We start from the raw sequence: 17,454 nt of genomic DNA, 5'->3' as shown, positions 1-17,454 counted from the left end.
CAGTGTGTCCTGCACAGGTAGTTCTTGACTTACAACCCAAATTTAGCAGTTGTAAGTTGCAGCATCACATGACCGGATTCAAAGTTACAACCGTTTTTACAAGGCTCCTTAAACAAACCTTGCAGTCCTTAAGCAAATGTGGTGGTCACTAAATGAATCCATTTTCTCCAATGGGCGGGGTTGGGTTTTTTTTTTTTTTTGCCAGAAACCAGAAGTAGATGTTGGATGCTGATGAAACATATTGCAAATTGTGGTCAAGTAACTGCAGGATGCTGCAATGCCATAAAGGTGGGCTTGTTGCCAAATGCTCAAGATGCAATCACGTGAGCATGGGATGCGTATAATGTTTGGCTGCTATAATTCTGAAAACGGGTTGTAAGTAGCTCTGGGAAGGTCTTGTCATGTAAGTAGACAACTACCAGTATGGGAAAGATGACCAGCATACTACTAAGTAGCTGAAGAATTTCAGCCTGTGTGAATGGAGAAAGTGGCAATCGCTTCAAACCTGCTTATCCTTGTTGGTGTCCCCCAGAGGAATATGCCATGTAAATGTCACGAGGCACTGCCAATTCTCCTATATTACACTCCATAGGACCGTGATGGTGAACCTGTGGCACGTGTGCCAGAGGTGGCCTGCAGAGCCCTTTCTGTGGGCATGCCCGCCATCGCCAGCTGCTCTTCTGGTTTCCAGCTGGTCTTCACGCACGTCGGAATGCTGAAAACCCAAAGACCAGCTAGCTGGTGCACATGTGCGCGGTGGAAACCAGAAGAGCAGCTGGTGACGACGCGGATGCCCACAGAGAGGGCTCTGCATGCCACTTCTGGCATGCATGCCATGGGCTCACCCCAGGCCAGATGGTCTTCAGATTTTTGGTGCTCTGTCACATGCACACGCATGCACGCATTTCGGTTTGGGCACTCGGTGCCAAAAAGATTCACCATCACTGCCATAGGATATTTCCAGACCCCGTTACCACTTTCTGCCAGTATTTTCTCATAGCACTTAAGGATTTAAGGTATTTGGAAGCTGCAAAGAAATGTAAAATGGTTGTTTTGGTTTCCTCTTCTAACCCAAGTGTCCAAAGACTGTAAAGCTGCCCACCAAACTGGTGAGGAATTCTGGGAGTTGAAGTCCCGTAAAGTCGCCAAGGTTGGGGACCCCAGTCCTAGAGGAAAGACAGGATGTAAATCTACCGCCACCATCAAGGTAACTGAGTATTTTCATTCAGCCCCCATCAAGAGGTGAGGTGGCGCAGTGGTTAGGGTGCAGTACTGCAGGTCACTTTAGCTGACTGTGATCTGCAGTTCAGCGGTTCAAATCTCACCAGCTCAAGGTTGACTCAGCCTTCCATCCTTCCGAGGTGGGTGAAATGAGGACCCAGACTGTGGGAGCAAGTTGCTGACTCAATTTGCTAAAAAAAATTGTAAACCGCTTAGAGAGGGCTGAAAGCCCTATGAAGCGGTATATAAGTCTAATAAATAAATATATAAATCAACCTTCCAAAAAAAGAAGCAAATTTCCAATAGGAACACTTGATTTTTTGTGAAAATAGACTTTAATATAATAAATTATTATTTTTAAATAAAAACATAGCTCATCCAACACCCCCTCTCAGTAATCCATACTGAACAAGAATGATTCCTTCTCCCAACAAACATGCAGAGCTACATTGGCTGCAAGAATGGGGGACACATTTATTAAAACACACACACACACAAATCTCTCAATCATAAAATAGCGGTCACCTCTGAATAAGGGGCACCCCTTCCCACAGGCTAGGCACACAGACTGGCACAGTGCCCACTGATCCTCACCATTAGAGCTGCTTAGTTCAGCAGCTGGAAATCTTACAAAAGGCAGACCACAGGAGAAGGACACTGGTCGAGTCTGGGCTGCCTTCTTAGTTTAGAATGCCAGTAACCAGGGACAAAGGATAAACTCTCATACTTGTACCTATTATCAACTTAATCCAACTTAGCCATTCTCTCCCCCCACCCTTTCTCTCTCCCCCCCTCTCTCTGTTTCTTCAGTAGTGGACATTCGCCTCAGAATTTCACTTCATGAAAACATGGTTCCAACTTTAGGTCCAACTTTGATCCTGGCAAAGAAGTCTTCTACCAAGAAAAGAATCACAATGCCATTCAGAGCTATTTTAAAGAAAGTGTTAGGTTTCCATAATACAGTGCAGTCTGCATTTTGATATATTCTTGGGCATAGGCGAAGGGTGAGTTGAACATCTTTTATGAAATGAAGTAAATGCAACCCAATTGATGGCCCATTTAAGCTAAGTCGAAGTCAACTGGCAATCTCAATGTCAATAATAGGCAGTGGTCAAGAATTGTTCTAGGCAACTGTGAAGCAGGAACTCCGGAGGATTATAAATTATACCGGGGGCGTAGAAGAGAAAGAGCAGCTTTCCATAAAATAGATACTTTCCAGAGTTGTTGGGATTGCAATTCTTAGGATTTTCACCCACAATGTTCAAGTTGGGAATGGAAGCTGTAGTCCAAATGAATCTGGAAGTTGGCGAATTAGTGAATTAGTCTTTTGTTCCAAACTCAAAATGGAAATCCAACAGTGCTGTTGACAGAGATTCAGGACAGAGACCTTCTCAAAATACATAATTTATACATAATTTATATTGCACAATGTGTTAATGATCATAGGCTTAGATGGTATTAAAGGAGAAACTAGTTAACTTCATGGAACAGAAATAAGAGATCCTTTGAGATTAGATGAAATGAAACCTCTCCCTTTCAGGTGTAATGTACCTGTGAACACCAATAACTGAAGGCAATAGCCAAGGAGACCTATTATCAAGGGTGAAATGCTACTGGTTCGGACTGGTTCACCCAAACCGGTAGTAAAAATGCTACTGATTCACCCGAACCGGTAGTAAAAAAAATGAAACCGGTTCAGGCGAACTGGTTTTTCTGATGATCACCTGTGATGCATGATTTATTTCCTGCTTTCTAGTTAATCTAAATCACATGGTACAGTGGATTCCCCCCCTTTCCACCTCGCTGTTCACTATTCAGTAGCAGGCTCCGCTCACCCGCCCGGACGTCATCACGTCTGTTTTTGACGCTTTGCGTGCACGCTCACATTGCTACCGAACCGATAGCAAAGGTAAGTGGATTTCACCCCTGCTTATTACCTTTACACTCTGAGTAGAGAGTCTAACTATGGAAAACAGAAAGCTTACTCAGTCGCATATCTAGCACAGACGTTCTAAATGGGCTGTTAGCACTTTTCTCGAGCTGCATACATTCTACAAATCTGTAGCCAGAAATCTATCTATCTAAAGCATCTCCATGCTTTACTAAATGGTAGCATTTGGGGGGGATTTTTTTGCCCATGTACCAGGTAAATGTTATGATCTTGAGTCTGAACATGTTACAACTATTTGGAGGATGAGAGTAGTCCCTCACTGTGGGTGAGCCTGACTTTCTGATTCTCTCACCTTTAGCCGGTAACGATCTGTGGACCAAAAGACAGTGAGCATATCAAACCCTCTCTAATAAAAACGCAAAAATTGGAAGCAGGGATGTAGGGGGGGGGGGGAATCTCCTTCCTATAAGATCTTGAGCTGGATAATTTGGATGCTTATGAGATGCTGCCCCCACATCTCAGCTGGCATTGTGGGAGCTCCCATGACATACAGTATCTGAAGCAGAAGTGATGTTTTCCCCATGCATGGTACGTTATAGGATGACACAACCTATTAATGAGATTTTATATTCAGAGGTTTCAAACTGTTTGAATGTAATCCAGGAAAAAATGAGAAAGGTAAGAATAGATAAGTAAAATTCCATCATTGGCAATCATGATGATGATGATATTGATGATGATGATGATGATATTATCCATTCAACTGTGCCCAAATCTTAGTAAGTCTATCGGCCAGGCCTCTCCACATCTTCCAATCCTGCACAACTTCTTTAAGTTTTCCTATGCTCTGGTTGGTGTTAGCGCCGATCGTATCCAGCCATCATGTTCTTCGGTGGCCTGCTTTCCTTTTATCACTAACTCCAAACATAATTGCTTTCTCCAGTGAATTCCCCCACATTCCCCCAAATGAGGCACAATTTTGTGATTTTTTTTCCCTTCCAGTGACATGTCTGGTATTATGCACTCCACTAATGCTTGTTGGTCACATTTGATGTCCAAGGAATGATTAGCGGCATTATTACAGTAAATTATTTATCATGGTACTGTACAGAGTTATGTACCTGAAGGCAATCAATGTCCTTAACTTACCATCAAATGGTAAATGCCCTGATTTCTACTCAGGGGACAGAAATGTGCAGTTTAGCATTAGAGTACCACAAAAAGAGAAGTTGCTGTATCAAAACAAGACTCCACACGAAGATGGTTGTGTGAGTCTTCCACTGGCAAACATGAAGGTTCTTGAGCAGGAACTCCCAGATAATATATAGTCAACAACCCTTCAGCCACACCCAGCCAAATTAGATCCTTGTCCGATTCTTTCTGAGAAGGACAATGTCCAAGTTGAGACCGGTTGAGAAAAGGCGATAAAAGAAAGTTGTGGATCGAGAGAAGTGATATGCTGAGAGAAAAGGCCTAAGAAAGCAGCTTTGATTTCCAAAACAAGGGACATACTTTCTGGAAGTAAAATAGGGAACATCCACTGAACTACATTACAGACTGGAGAAGAGATTGTGAGCAACGTGTCTCTACAGAACTCCCTTTCTGGAGCTCATACTTGCTTCCCAAACCACTTGACACATCTTGCAATCTATAGAAATAAAATGCCATTGCGAATTACATCGTGATTCCTTCCTTTTTTACTGCAACGCTTTATGGCAGCTGAGCTCAGCACCATTCCTCTTGCTCAACCTGGGGTGAATTTTCTCTCTTTTCAGGAATATGTTCTTCTTCTTGTCCTGAAGGGCAGGCCTCAGGATTGAGATGCCCAAGAGACACCCAACTGTGAGACTCTGAGGCAGTGGACGGTCCAGGTGCTAAGCAAAAATGGAAAGTGTATCAGACGATCTACTGGATACCACTGTGGGAGGGGGGAGAAAAGATAGCGAATATGAGAAACGAAATATTGCATTCATCTCACTGTTTCACACCTCAACCACAAATAATTCAATATCCAAAATAATTTCAAACTTTACAAATAAATATCCACGTTAAGTTTTAACTAGAAACTGTTCCTGGACTATAACAATTCATAGGTTTGCATCATTCAAATTTAGGGGGGGGGGGGTGCACCCACACAGAAAATTGTTCACCTAGCAACTCCAGGAAAACATATTACAGTAGATCTGATTTTACAATAACAACTCTTGCATTACAGAAGGAAGGTTATGGTGGGTGATCACACAGGTACCAAATTGATTTGGGAGTAGCACAAATGCTGTACGCTGAGGGCTCCTGCTCATTACTGTATGTACTTGGCAAACGGAGAGGAGTTCTTTCTGAAGAAAAGCAGATAGTTCATTTACAAGCTGGAACACCTAGATTCCTGTATTTGCTGACATAACTGATACTTTCTGGAAGGCAATAATTGTTGTAGAATTCAGCTAGGTAACCTGTGATCCAGTATTCATGTCAGAGATATTTCCTTGCCTAAACAGTGGGTAAAAAAAACAGTGGGAGTGACTTCCAACTTCCTACCATCATCCCTATTGACTTTCTTTGTAGGAAACTGGCAGGGAGCGTTGGAATTGATAATTATGGTTGATAACTTGGTATAAAGAGCCAACTTTATACTAAGTTCACACCAGCTGTAGGCAAGCACTGGCTTTGGTGGATGACAATAATTGGGGGGAAATTCAAAGGATGTGGTGGCTCAGTGGCTAAGATGCTGAGCTTGTCGATCAGAAAGGTTGGCAGTTTGACAGTTCGAATCCCTAGTGCCATGAAGCAGAGTGCGCTCCTGTTACTTGTCCCAGCTTCTGCCAACCTAGCAGTTCGAAAGCATGTAAAAATGCAAGTAGAAAAATAAGAACCACATTTGGTGGGAAGGTAATAGTGTTCTGTGCACCTTCGGCGTTTAGTCATGACGGCCACATGACCACGGAGATGTCTTCGGACAGCGCTGGCTCTTCAAGAACCCAAGGTGGCGCAGTGGTTAAATGCAGCACTGCAGGCTACTGCTAGATCAGCAGGTCAGCGGTTCAAATCTCACCGGCTCAGGGTTGACTCAGCCTTCCATCCTTCCGAGGTGGGTAAAATGAGGACCCAGATTGTTGGGGGCAATATGCTGACTCTCTGTAAACCGCTTAGAGAGGCCTGAAAGGCCTATGAAGCGGTATATAAGTCTACTGCTATTCAGCTTTGAAACGGAGATGGGCACTGTCCACTAATGTCGGGAATGACTAGCACATATGTGCGAGGGGAACCTTTACAGTTACCTTTCAACTCAAAGGATCTACCTTGACATTCTTAAGCATCTGTTTGAAGTAGTCCCCTTGATTTGCAGAATGGAAAATTTTGTTTCTGCCCTCATCCTGATGCCAATACGTCCAGAGATATAAAATATTTACTAACTGGCAAAAAGCATTCTGGAAGGATTTGACCTGGGACTTACGTGATTGTTCTCTGCCTTTCTCTCTTCCTCTTGACTGTCTCACATGCATCACTGGATTCTTCTTTTCCTCACTCGCTGAGGGATGCCACGAGGATACAAGAATAGAAAAACAAAGATAACTCAATTATCTGAGCTGGTGGAATACAAGGTTGGAGGAAAAGACACCGATTTGCTGGCATCCCAGTTCTGTGATAAAAACCCATTTTCACATCTGGATCCCAATCAGGCAACATGTCTCCCTCACCTGCCTTCCAAGGCTTGGCTCACTTGCCAGTGCTCCGTCTGATGGCAAAGCTTCCAGGAAATTAGATGGAACAAGACCTTTCTGTCCATTTACCTCCCCCTGCAGATAAAGAAGGGAAATGTTTAGTTGGAGATCTCTTGATGATTCAAAACCAATCAGAGAAAGGGACGTCCTTCCTTTTTTCCTACCATCAATCTCTTGTGCATGTTCTATTTCTTTTTTAAAAATATTTTATTTTTATTTTTATATAAACAATCCATCTTTCATTAACCAGTGTGTTGTCTGGGTACAAATATTTTGTGCCAATATTAAAATATACAATCTTATTCATTATTTAATGAACTCCCCGTGGAGATTCGAACCCTCACCACCCTCCAGGCCTTCCGCAAAGCCCTTAAAACCTGGCTATTCCGCCAGGCCTGGGGCTAAAGAACTTCTGCCCCCCCTTCTCGAATGGTATGGTTGTGGTGTGTTTTAAATTGTGTATTGTTTGTTTGTCTTTTTTATCCCCTGTTTGTACCTCCTTTTCCCTTGACTGAGTTGTGAGCCGCCCTGAGTCCCCTTCGGGGAAAAGGGCAGCATATAAATGAAATAAATCCTAATCCTAATCCTTAATCTCATCTTGGCTTAATTTCCAATATCTTAAGTATCTAATATAACAACAATCCCATTGTGATTTATTTAACTCTGTTAATTATATTAATTATTACCTACATTTTCTATACTTTAGATAACTTCTTTTACTATTAATTCTTATGTCTATTCTCTAACCACCAGGAAAAAAATTCCCAAATTGTATAATAATCAGTTTGTTCTTTCTCTTTGATAGCCAGTGTCAATTTATTCATTTCTGAGCATTCTAATATTCTCCTAATCACATTTTCCTCTGTAGGGTTCTCTTCACTTTTCCAATTTTGTGCAAATACAATCCTAGCTGCTGTTATAACATGAATAATCAAATATACATTTTCTTTACTATAATGCATGTCCTATTTCCAAGCAAAATGATGGACTAATGATATATCTCCATCATCTTAGATCTCTGCCTATTACTCTATGTCTGGGACGGTGAACCTATGGCACACCTGCCACAGGTGGCACGGGGAGGCGCTTGTCAGGGCACGCGAGATGTTGCCCTGTCAGTTGGCCAGCGCTGGCCAGCTGAGTTCAGCCTTTTTTAAAGCCATTTTTCGCCCTCCCCAGGCTCCAGAGGCTTTTGTGACTTCCGGTTTGCTCATAGGGTCATTTTTCTTCCTCTGGAGCCTTCCAGGAAGCCTCCTGAAGGCCCCTGAAGGCTCCTGAGGGCTTAAATCGGCCCTACAAGCAAACTGGAAGTCCGTTCCCTAACTTCTGGTTTGCCTGTAGGGGCGGTTTTTTGCACTTCGGAGGCTCCAGGGAAGCTCCTGAAGCCTCCGGAGGGCCTCTGGGGGGGGGGGGCGGGGAAGGCTCTTTTCGCCCTCCCCAGGCTCCTATAAAGTCTCTTGAGCCTGTGAAGGGTGAAAAAAGCATGCAAAAAATGGAGGTCGCACCTGTCATGTGTGCAATGTGCGCTGGGGGTGGGGTCACACATTGCATTATGGATACGGCACGCCCGCGCACGCCCCCCCTGCGCTTCCCCCGCTTTTGGCACGCGAGCCAAAAAAGGTTCGCCATCACTGCTCTATGATCAGAAGACCTTTCAGAAGAAAAGCAGAAGCTTTCATTTCCAAACTGGAACACTCACATCCCTCACTTTTGCTGATATCAGAAACACTTCCTGGAAGGCAATAATTACTGTAGAATTCAGCCAAGCAACCTGTGACCTGTTGGATTGTCATTTCAGGAATATTTCCTTACTTAAACAGAGGCCAAAAAGGCAGTGGGAATGACTTTCAATTTGCTACTGGCTTCCCCAGCATGACAGCATTCAAATGGCCACAATTTTGCCAAAATTCCAGTCTCATGGGAATCATGGATCCCATATTTTGGATGCATTCTGTAAATAAGCCCATTTGAGATTCTTTTATTCAAAAATTGTTGCCCTGTGATGCATCATTTCACCCAACTGAAAGTTACCATGAAACAGACACGAGACTTTAGATATATACCGTATATTCCACAAACTCTTAAAATAAAAACAATCCCACCCCCATATCTATGGAGATTCTCGGTCATTCATGGTTGTTCCAGAGCTGAAGAAGCTTCTTGGATGAGAAGCGAAACATATTCAAAGATAAACCACAAAGTCCAATTGCCTCTTGAAAAAGCACCTTTGGGACAATCACACCCCCAGTTCCATACAGAGCAATGCTGGCCTCTGATTTACCAGATCACCGTTTGAACCATTTGAATTTTAAAAAAAAGAAAGGCATGATACGTACATAGTAGAACCCATCATCATCCATGGAACTGAGCACAGTCACAATGTCCCCAGCACAAAATCTGAGCTCAACCTAGAGAAACACATTAAGAACAATAGTAGAAAATCACTGAAAAGAAGATGGTTTATGGATTTGCTTATAGATAAGAGATGGGATATAGGATGAAGAGATGTTTGTGACTTTAGAGAAGATAAAGAATTACTAAATTTGTGTATACTTTTGATGAAGATTGGAAGGTTCTCCCTCCCTCTCCCTCCCTCCCCCCTCTCTCCCCCCCCCCATATACACACCAGGAGTGGGTTTCAACTAGTTCGCGGCGGTCCCTGCGAACCGGTTGGTCGCCGAACCTGGAAGTAAGTAACTTCCGGGAACGGTGAAGGGCGCGCCCGCCCGCCCGCAGTCCTTACCCAGTTTTGACAAGTTCTGCGCTTCCACGCATGCGCAGGACGCATACAGCGCCTGCACGATCGTCCAGGAGCAGCTGGAGCGTCGCGCAGACGCTAGTACACATGCGTGCACCGCGCGCGTGCACGAGGACGCTGCTGGCCCCGTTCCAACCGAACCGGTTGGAATGGGGCGAGAAACCCACCCCTGATACACACACATATATAAACTTTATACGCCACCCATCTCATCATTCAGAGCAACTCTATATTCTTTCTTTACTATATTATTACTTTAGCCTTTCTTCTGATTTTCTTTTTTCCTTAAATTCATGCACATAGTAGAAAATCAGTATAGAAGCAATGGAGAAGGAAGGGATTACTTCCATTTTCAGTTTATATACTGAAACTAGCACTGAAACAAGATAATCTCCAGGATTTATTGGGCCCATGGCAATTCCTTAACTGATACCCAAAGCTAAACAGTTCATACCTCTACCCTCTAACAGTGCTGCAAAGGTTAAGCTAAGAGCAGCCTCATCTTACCTCGGTGTCTGGATTAGGAGAATTCTCTTGGGGATTGTAGTCAAAAATGGCCACCATTGTTCTTACAGGGTCCTCAGAACTCGGATTTTGCTTTCCAGGTGCTTCTAAATCAGAAAGGGAATGTACAATTAGCAGATCAGAATGAGAAGTTGCATTTAATACAATACAATACAATAGCAGAGTTGGAAGGGACCTTGGAGGTCTTCTAGTCCAACCCCCTGACTAGGCAGGAAACCCTATACTGTTTCAGACAAATGGCTATCCAAAATCTTCTTAAAGACTTCCAGCGTTGGGGCATTCACAACCTCTGGATGCAAGCTATTCCACTGATAAATTGTTTTAACTGTCAGGAAATTTCTCCTCAGTTCTAAGTTGCTTTTCTCCTTGATTAGTTTCCACCCATTGCTTCTGGTTCTACCCTCAGGTGCCTTGGAGAATAGTTTGGCTCCCTCTTCTTTGTGGCAACCCCTGAGATATTGGAACACTGCTATCATGTCTCCCCTAGTCCTTCTTTTCATTAAACTAGACATACCCAGTTCCTGCAACCGTTCTTCATATGTTTTAGTCTCCAGTCCCCTAATCATCTTCGTTGCTCTTCTCTGCACTCTTTCTAGAGTCTTCACATCTTTTCTACATCGTGGCGACCAAAACTGAATGCAGTATTCCAGGTGTGGCCTTACCAAGGCATTATAAAGTGGTATTAACACTTCACATGTTCTTGATTCTATCCCTGTTTATGTAGCCTAGAACTGTGTTGGCTTTTTTGGCAGCTGCTGCACACTGCTGGCTCATATTTCAATGGTTGTCCACTAGGACTCCAAGATCCCTCTCACAGTTACTACTATTGAGCAAGGTACAACCTAAACTGTAACTGTGCATTTCGTTTTACTTGCCTAAATGTAGAACCTTACCCTTTTCACCATTGAATTTGTTCCTTTAAAGCAGAGTCTCTATTAATGGTTTATATAACAAAACTCTTATCTGTTCATTAGGATCTAGTTATGAACTTATGATCTTCCATGCCCAAAAGCCAATACAACCTTCTACCAAGAAAAAAAACCTTCTCTGCCAGACATAAATTTCAGACATTTTCAAAACATTGACAAAATTTATATGAAATGTTTTTTTTTATTTCATTTATGCTGCAAGTTTCAAAATGCACTCCATAATTTATTCTGGATTTGCTAGATATAAGAAAGGTCCAGATGGTTTATAGACTTTGGCTGCTGGAAATCCAGTTTCCCTACTCTGAATTCTGAGACTGAGACAATATGGATTCTATGTCTTCAAATGCTAGCAAGGATCATTTCCTATTCAGACAGGAAACAAAAAACAAATGCACAGGACAGGAAATAGGAATGAGAGCATTACTATGACAGGACTACAAAGAGAGGGATTCAGTTTAAGCAGGGATCTCCAACCATGGCAACTTTAAGCCTGGAGGATTTCAACATCCAGAATTCCCCAGCCAGAATTCCCTAGCCAGCAGGGCTCTCCAACCTTGGTAACTTTAAGCCTGGAGGACTTCAACTCCCAGAATTCCCCAGTTGAAGTCTGCCAGGCTTAAAGTTGCCAAGGTTGGAGACCCCTGCTCTGGAGAACACTGGGAAAGGTGGAAGGAAAGAGAAGATAATGACCAACAACCAGGTTGATAAACTCAGTTAGGGTGTTTATGGATGCACTGTTGCAAGATCAGGTGAAGGATAGATCATCATTGAGGAAATCTTGTGGTCACTGAGTAGACAATAGCAATAGCAGTTCGACTTATATACCGCTTCATAGGGCTTTCAGCCCTCTCTAAGTGGTTTACAGAGTCAGCATATCGCCCCCACAGTCTGGGTTCTCATTTCACCCACCTTGGAAGGATGGAAGGCTGAGTCAACCTTGAGCCGGTGAGATTAGAACCGCTGAACTGCAGATAACAGTCAGCTGAAGTGGCCTGCAGTACTGCACCCTAACCACTGCGCCACCTCGGCTCTTGATGGCACATAATCAGTCAATCAATTATGCATCAGTCACAGCCCACTTTGACTATTGTGCCATGTTTTAAATAAGATTCAGAACAGGTTCAAAGAAAGCAGTGAGGATGATTGCACTAAGTTCGGTTTCTAAGTATTGAATACGTTTAACCTTGAGAAACAAATGACTCAAGGGAGTCATCTACCCAAAAAAAATTCACATAAAGGAACAGAATGTGTTATCTTTCATTCTAGAGGGCAGGACATAGAATTATGAACTTAAGGCACAAGAACACAGGTTCTGATTAAATACTTTAAAAAACTTGACTTCTTAACAATAACAACATGTTGCTAGCGGAACCAATTACCCAGATGGGAAATGGGTTCTTCTTTACTGAATATGAATGAATATCCTTCATTCAGTGACTGTTCAAAGTTACAATCAAGGGTGGGATTGAAAATTTTTTGCAACCGGTTCTCTGCCCGGTTGCTGGGTAGGTGTGGCCATAGGGGGCGTGGTCTCCTGCGCCTCCTGCACCACAAGGTGGGAGGCGTTTTTGCCCTCCCCAGGCTCCAGAGGCTTTCCTCGAGCCTCTGGGAGGGCAAGAATGGAGACTCTCTGGAGGCCGCAAACAGGCCCGTTTCCCGACTTCTGAAACTTCCAGGAGGCCCATTTTCCCCCCTCCCAGAGCCTCCACGCAAGCCTTGCACTTACCTGGCATGATGAATGGGCTGTGTGGAGGCTCCTGGGAAGGGAGGGGCAGGGGGGGCAAGCCAGTCCTTCCAATTACTGGTTCAGTGAACTGGATGCAAAATTAGTCCGAACTGGCTGAATCCCACTCCTAGTTACCATGTCACAGAAAAAAGTGACATGACCATTTTTCACACTTACAGCCACTGCATCATCCTCATGGTCATGTGACCAAAATTTGGATGCTTGGCAACTGGTTCATATTTATGATAGTTTGCAGTGTCCCAAGTAATGTGATCAGCTTTTGTAACCTTTTGGCCAGCAAAGTCAACAGGAAAGTCAGATTCACTTAACAACCAGATTAGTAACTTAACAACTGCAATAAATTCACTGAACAGCTATGGCAAGAAAATGGGGCCACAATTTTGAGAGGAGCTTCCAGTGGGGGAGAGGGGGGAGAAGCACAGTGTGCCAGGAGAAGACTCTATGGCAAGGGGAGGGTTTTCCAGTTGTCTCCACAATTGATAGGGCTTTCAGTTATGACAGGTAGAGGAAAAAATATGCCACGCTAGGAGGAGACTCTATGGTGAGGGAACTGAACTTCCGGTCAGCTCCAGAATTGAACAGGGAGCTTCTGGTTAGGACCTTTGTGGCTCCCGGTATTTTCTTTTCTGTGGGAAATGGGTCCAAATGGCTCTTTGAGTGTTTAAGTTTGCCGACCCCTGGACTAGATGACCTCCAGATCCCTTCCAGTCCTGGATTGCTGTTGTTTTGCAAGGTATCCTCTGAAGCTAGTGCCAGGTTTGTGGTCCTTCCTCCCTCTCCTTTTTCCCGCTGCCCCCCCCCTCTCTCTTTCTTTCTTTCACAAGCCCCCCCCCACTTTTTAAAACATCTTTTCCCCCACCTATTCACCTCAGCCTACTGCTGAGCTATGCAATCCTCGGAAACTTTTTTTTACTACCCGTTTGAAGAACTGAGGACAATCGTCCCTACCAGTTCAGCCAAACTGGGCCAAACTGGGAGGATTTCACCCCTGCCCCTGACCTAGGAGTACCAAGAAAAACTTACCTAAATCAGGAACCTGATCTTCCACCCTGATTGATTCTGCTGGGGAGACAAAAGGTATTATGAGTGAGCTATGTTTGTTTGCTTGCCAGTGTGTCTTAAGCAAGGCAGTAGCCAAGAAGAAGGTTTATATTGGTAAGTGGTAGAATGATCTGGCTAAATACAAATGCTTACACAAGTCCTATGAAAATATACAGTTCCAGCCAACTTATGGACATGCAGAATTCACATAAAAGATGACCCTCTAGTCCCTTAATTCGGGGTAGAGTCAGGATGACTAAATGCAGCTGAGCATTTATTGGCCAAATGCCTTTCTATTCTCTTCCATGCAGAGTTCATAGCAGATATTTTTTCTTTATGCCCTAGGGGGAGAAACATCTGCTGCTACCTAGGATTGAACTCTCAACCTTCCGACTGGGAGGTGAGCCTCTTCACCACTAAGCCACAATGCTGCTCACCCAGTTAGCACTATTGTTGAAGATTGGAAACCTTTTATGGACTTTTTGCTAAAAATGAAAAATACATAAACAGATGTTTTATGGATTTACTGATTTAAAAAGGTCGAATACGAGTGGAATGATGATATAATGTTAAGGAGGGAGGTGAGAGGATAGGTTTGTGTCTGCCTGATAAAAGATTGGAAATGGTTTTTCTTTTCTTTTTTCTCTCTCCACATTTCACATTATTTCTTCTTTTTCTTTTCTTTAATCTTATTTTAGATTACCTTTTCGTCTTTGATCTCTTTGCAAACCTTTAATAAATATTATATATAAATACATACATACATACAAATTATAAAAAGAAAGACAATCCTTTTATCCTGATCAATACAAGATATCAACATTATGAAATACTGTACTGACCTTTCTTAGATCGCCGAGGCTTTGAAGGGCGATTTAATGGGTGCGATGGAGGGGGAGAAAATGCACCATTCCCTTTCAATAAAAAAAACAAAACACAACTAAATTAACAGGCAGTACAAATCAATAACTTAGTAAATTATTCTCTAAAGCCCATTCTCCTGTATTTCTTAATAAGCCACTAGGATTATTTAATATGATGTAGACAATGGATTGGGAGATCCATCACTATTCATGACTATGACTCAAAACTATATATATACAGTGTATGTATGTATGTATGTATGTATGTATGTATGTATGTACGTACGTACGTATGTGGGGTGGGATTCAAATAATTTAACAACCAGTTCTCTGCCATAATGACCAGCTGGGTAGACATAGCTCGGTGGTCATGTGACAATGTGGCTGTGGCCAACTCACGTTGATGGGTGCTTAGCCTTAGCTGTTACAATGTAATAAAGGTTAACCAGAGAGGCAGTTTATGTAAGCAGGGCAATAAAGATGAGGCTAGAAACAACACCAGAATTTTTCCTTCCTGCCTTCCTTACAGGATTAGCCCTGCAAAGTGGGAAAAAAATAAAATAAGATTTCTTCCAACAACCGGTTCTCCGAACTGCTTAGAAAGTTATGAACCGGTTCTCCCGAATAGGTGCGAACCAGCTGAATCCCATCACTGGTATGTATGTATGTATGTATGTATGTATGTATGTATGTATGTATGTACGTACATACATACATACATACATACATATATATATATTTATTTATTTATACAAATATATATATATATATATATATATATATATATATATATATATATATATATATATATATATATATATATATATATATATGTTTTCTGAGGTTTTCGCGGGTGTTAGTATGTAGGTCTCTAGTTGTTCGGGTTTTCTCCAGCGTAGAATTGGAGATGTCTTGGCGACGTTTCGACGAAGTCACATTCGTCATCTTCAGGCTGCTGCTGACTACTTCAGGTTTGGTGTTTCCAGGAGTAGTTTCCAGGAGTAGTAGTAACTACACCAAACCTGAAGTAGTCTGAAGCAGCCTGAAGATGACGAATGAGACTTCGTCGAAACGTCGCCAAGACATCTCCAATTCTACGCGGGAGAAAACCCGAACAACTAGAGACCTACATACTAACACCCGCGAAAACCTCAGAAAAAAAAAATATATACATTTATATATATAACGTTTTAAAGGTATGGCTAGCTGATGAGAGCTAAATAGCTTGAAATAGATCTATACTAGTCTCCCTTTATTTATTTATCAGCACAAATACAACAAAATGTAACAAAAAGGCAACAGTAAAAATATTGGGTTTCTGCCTGGATGGTCTCTTGTGACGAGCCGAAGGACAGAGAATGGAAGTAGTGATCTTCCTCCCATATTTGGGCATACCGGGGGTTGTAAAAATCTAATAGACACCTTTCACCCTGGCTTCGCTGATAACGGATAAGAGCCTGTGGCCTAATGGCTAAGATGTCTGCCTAGTATGTAATATAGCCCAGGTTCAAATCCCAGTAAGGGTATGGCTAGCTGATGAGAGCTAAATAGCTTGAAATAGATCTATACTAGTCTCCTTTATTTATTTATCAGCACAAATAAAAAAACATATATATGTTACACATACATACACATACATACACACACACACACACACACACACACACACACACACCATATCAATATAATATATAGGGTTCATTGTTGGGGAACTTGATGAACCATAGAATATAAACGTTCCAGGTATCACTAGGTGTCCAAAACCTCTCTCCAAATTTTGGAATATTATATCATTCTGCTAACTGGCAGAAGCACATGGTATAAAGCCGCTACAATGGAAGATTCTGAGCTGAAAAGTCCTACAATGTTATTCTCAAATGTAAGCAGAATCTGTTGTTTTGCTGTCTGATTCCACCATTTTGTACGTAGAATTTTCTTCTTCTAAGGATCTAGATTTTGTCCTGGCATTTTACTGTTCAGTATTTAATTCATTATGTGGGCACCTTTGAGACAGAGAAACAACAAGGCTCAAGCAAATTAACTATACATTCTTTAACAGGTAAGTGGACACTTATAAGCCATGAATTATATGCAACCCTTGACTGCTACTATAGAATAGTCTACACTTTTACTCATAGAGATCTGAGAAAGTGTCTGGTTCAGCAAGGCCCAACTGTTCAATCATCAGACTGATGTTTTCTTGAGCAAGATCCTTGCTAACTCAAGTTTTAATTTGCCTTCCCTGACAAATCCCAGTGATATGGGTGTACATGAGATAATTTGTGAATAGTTTTGCATATGTATCTGAGAGAGTTGTGTTATCATAACCTCATCCATTACTTTTTTTTACAGGAACATAGCAACCAGCATGATTTCCCATTCAAAAAGGTTCCCAAATCTAGCTTGGCAAAGTTCAAGATGATAAATAAATTTGGGCAGAGTACCTAGATTTTCCATCAGCATATCAGTAGAAATGTGGCCTTCTTCTAACAGCTGTTTTCTTGCACTGTCACTGTCCACCCGGAGTTCAGACACCATGTTGCAGGGTATGAACCCTGTTCTTCCTGCACATTCCCCTCTGTAGAAACCATCTGCGTCTTTGTGACCATAGACCTGTGAAAGGGAGAGGCAGAGAATCAATCGCAATAGTACCAAAATAATATTTGCTTATGTCCATTTACTTCTTTCAACCCATTGCTAAATTCATCCCCAAGAGGCTTACAATAATGGGATCTTCCAATGTTTCTCAATCTTGGTGTC

The 17,454-nt window shown here is 42.4% G+C and overlaps 1 protein-coding gene across 1 annotated transcript in view; it reads right to left on the bottom strand.

The window, feature by feature from the left end:
• Positions 1-3,428: 3,428 nt before the first annotated feature.
• TSPOAP1 (TSPO associated protein 1) overlaps positions 3,429-17,454 on the bottom strand; it is an 82,095-nt gene continuing 68,069 nt past the window's right edge. Inside the window, exons 26-30 of the mRNA XM_032216107.1 lie at positions 17,139-17,307; positions 10,097-10,200; positions 9,168-9,239; positions 6,831-6,906; positions 3,429-3,481 (exon numbers count right to left, since the gene is read on the bottom strand). Of these exons, the coding sequence (XP_032071998.1) occupies positions 3,429-3,481; positions 6,831-6,906; positions 9,168-9,239; positions 10,097-10,200; positions 17,139-17,307 (474 nt within the window). The remainder of the gene's footprint in view (positions 3,482-6,830; positions 6,907-9,167; positions 9,240-10,096; positions 10,201-17,138; positions 17,308-17,454) is intronic.

This window comes from Thamnophis elegans, chromosome 4, assembly GCF_009769535.1.
Source record: "Thamnophis elegans isolate rThaEle1 chromosome 4, rThaEle1.pri, whole genome shotgun sequence".
Classification (NCBI taxonomy): Eukaryota; Metazoa; Chordata; class Lepidosauria; order Squamata; family Colubridae; genus Thamnophis; species Thamnophis elegans.
This window is presented reverse-complemented; position numbering and strand designations above follow the sequence as displayed.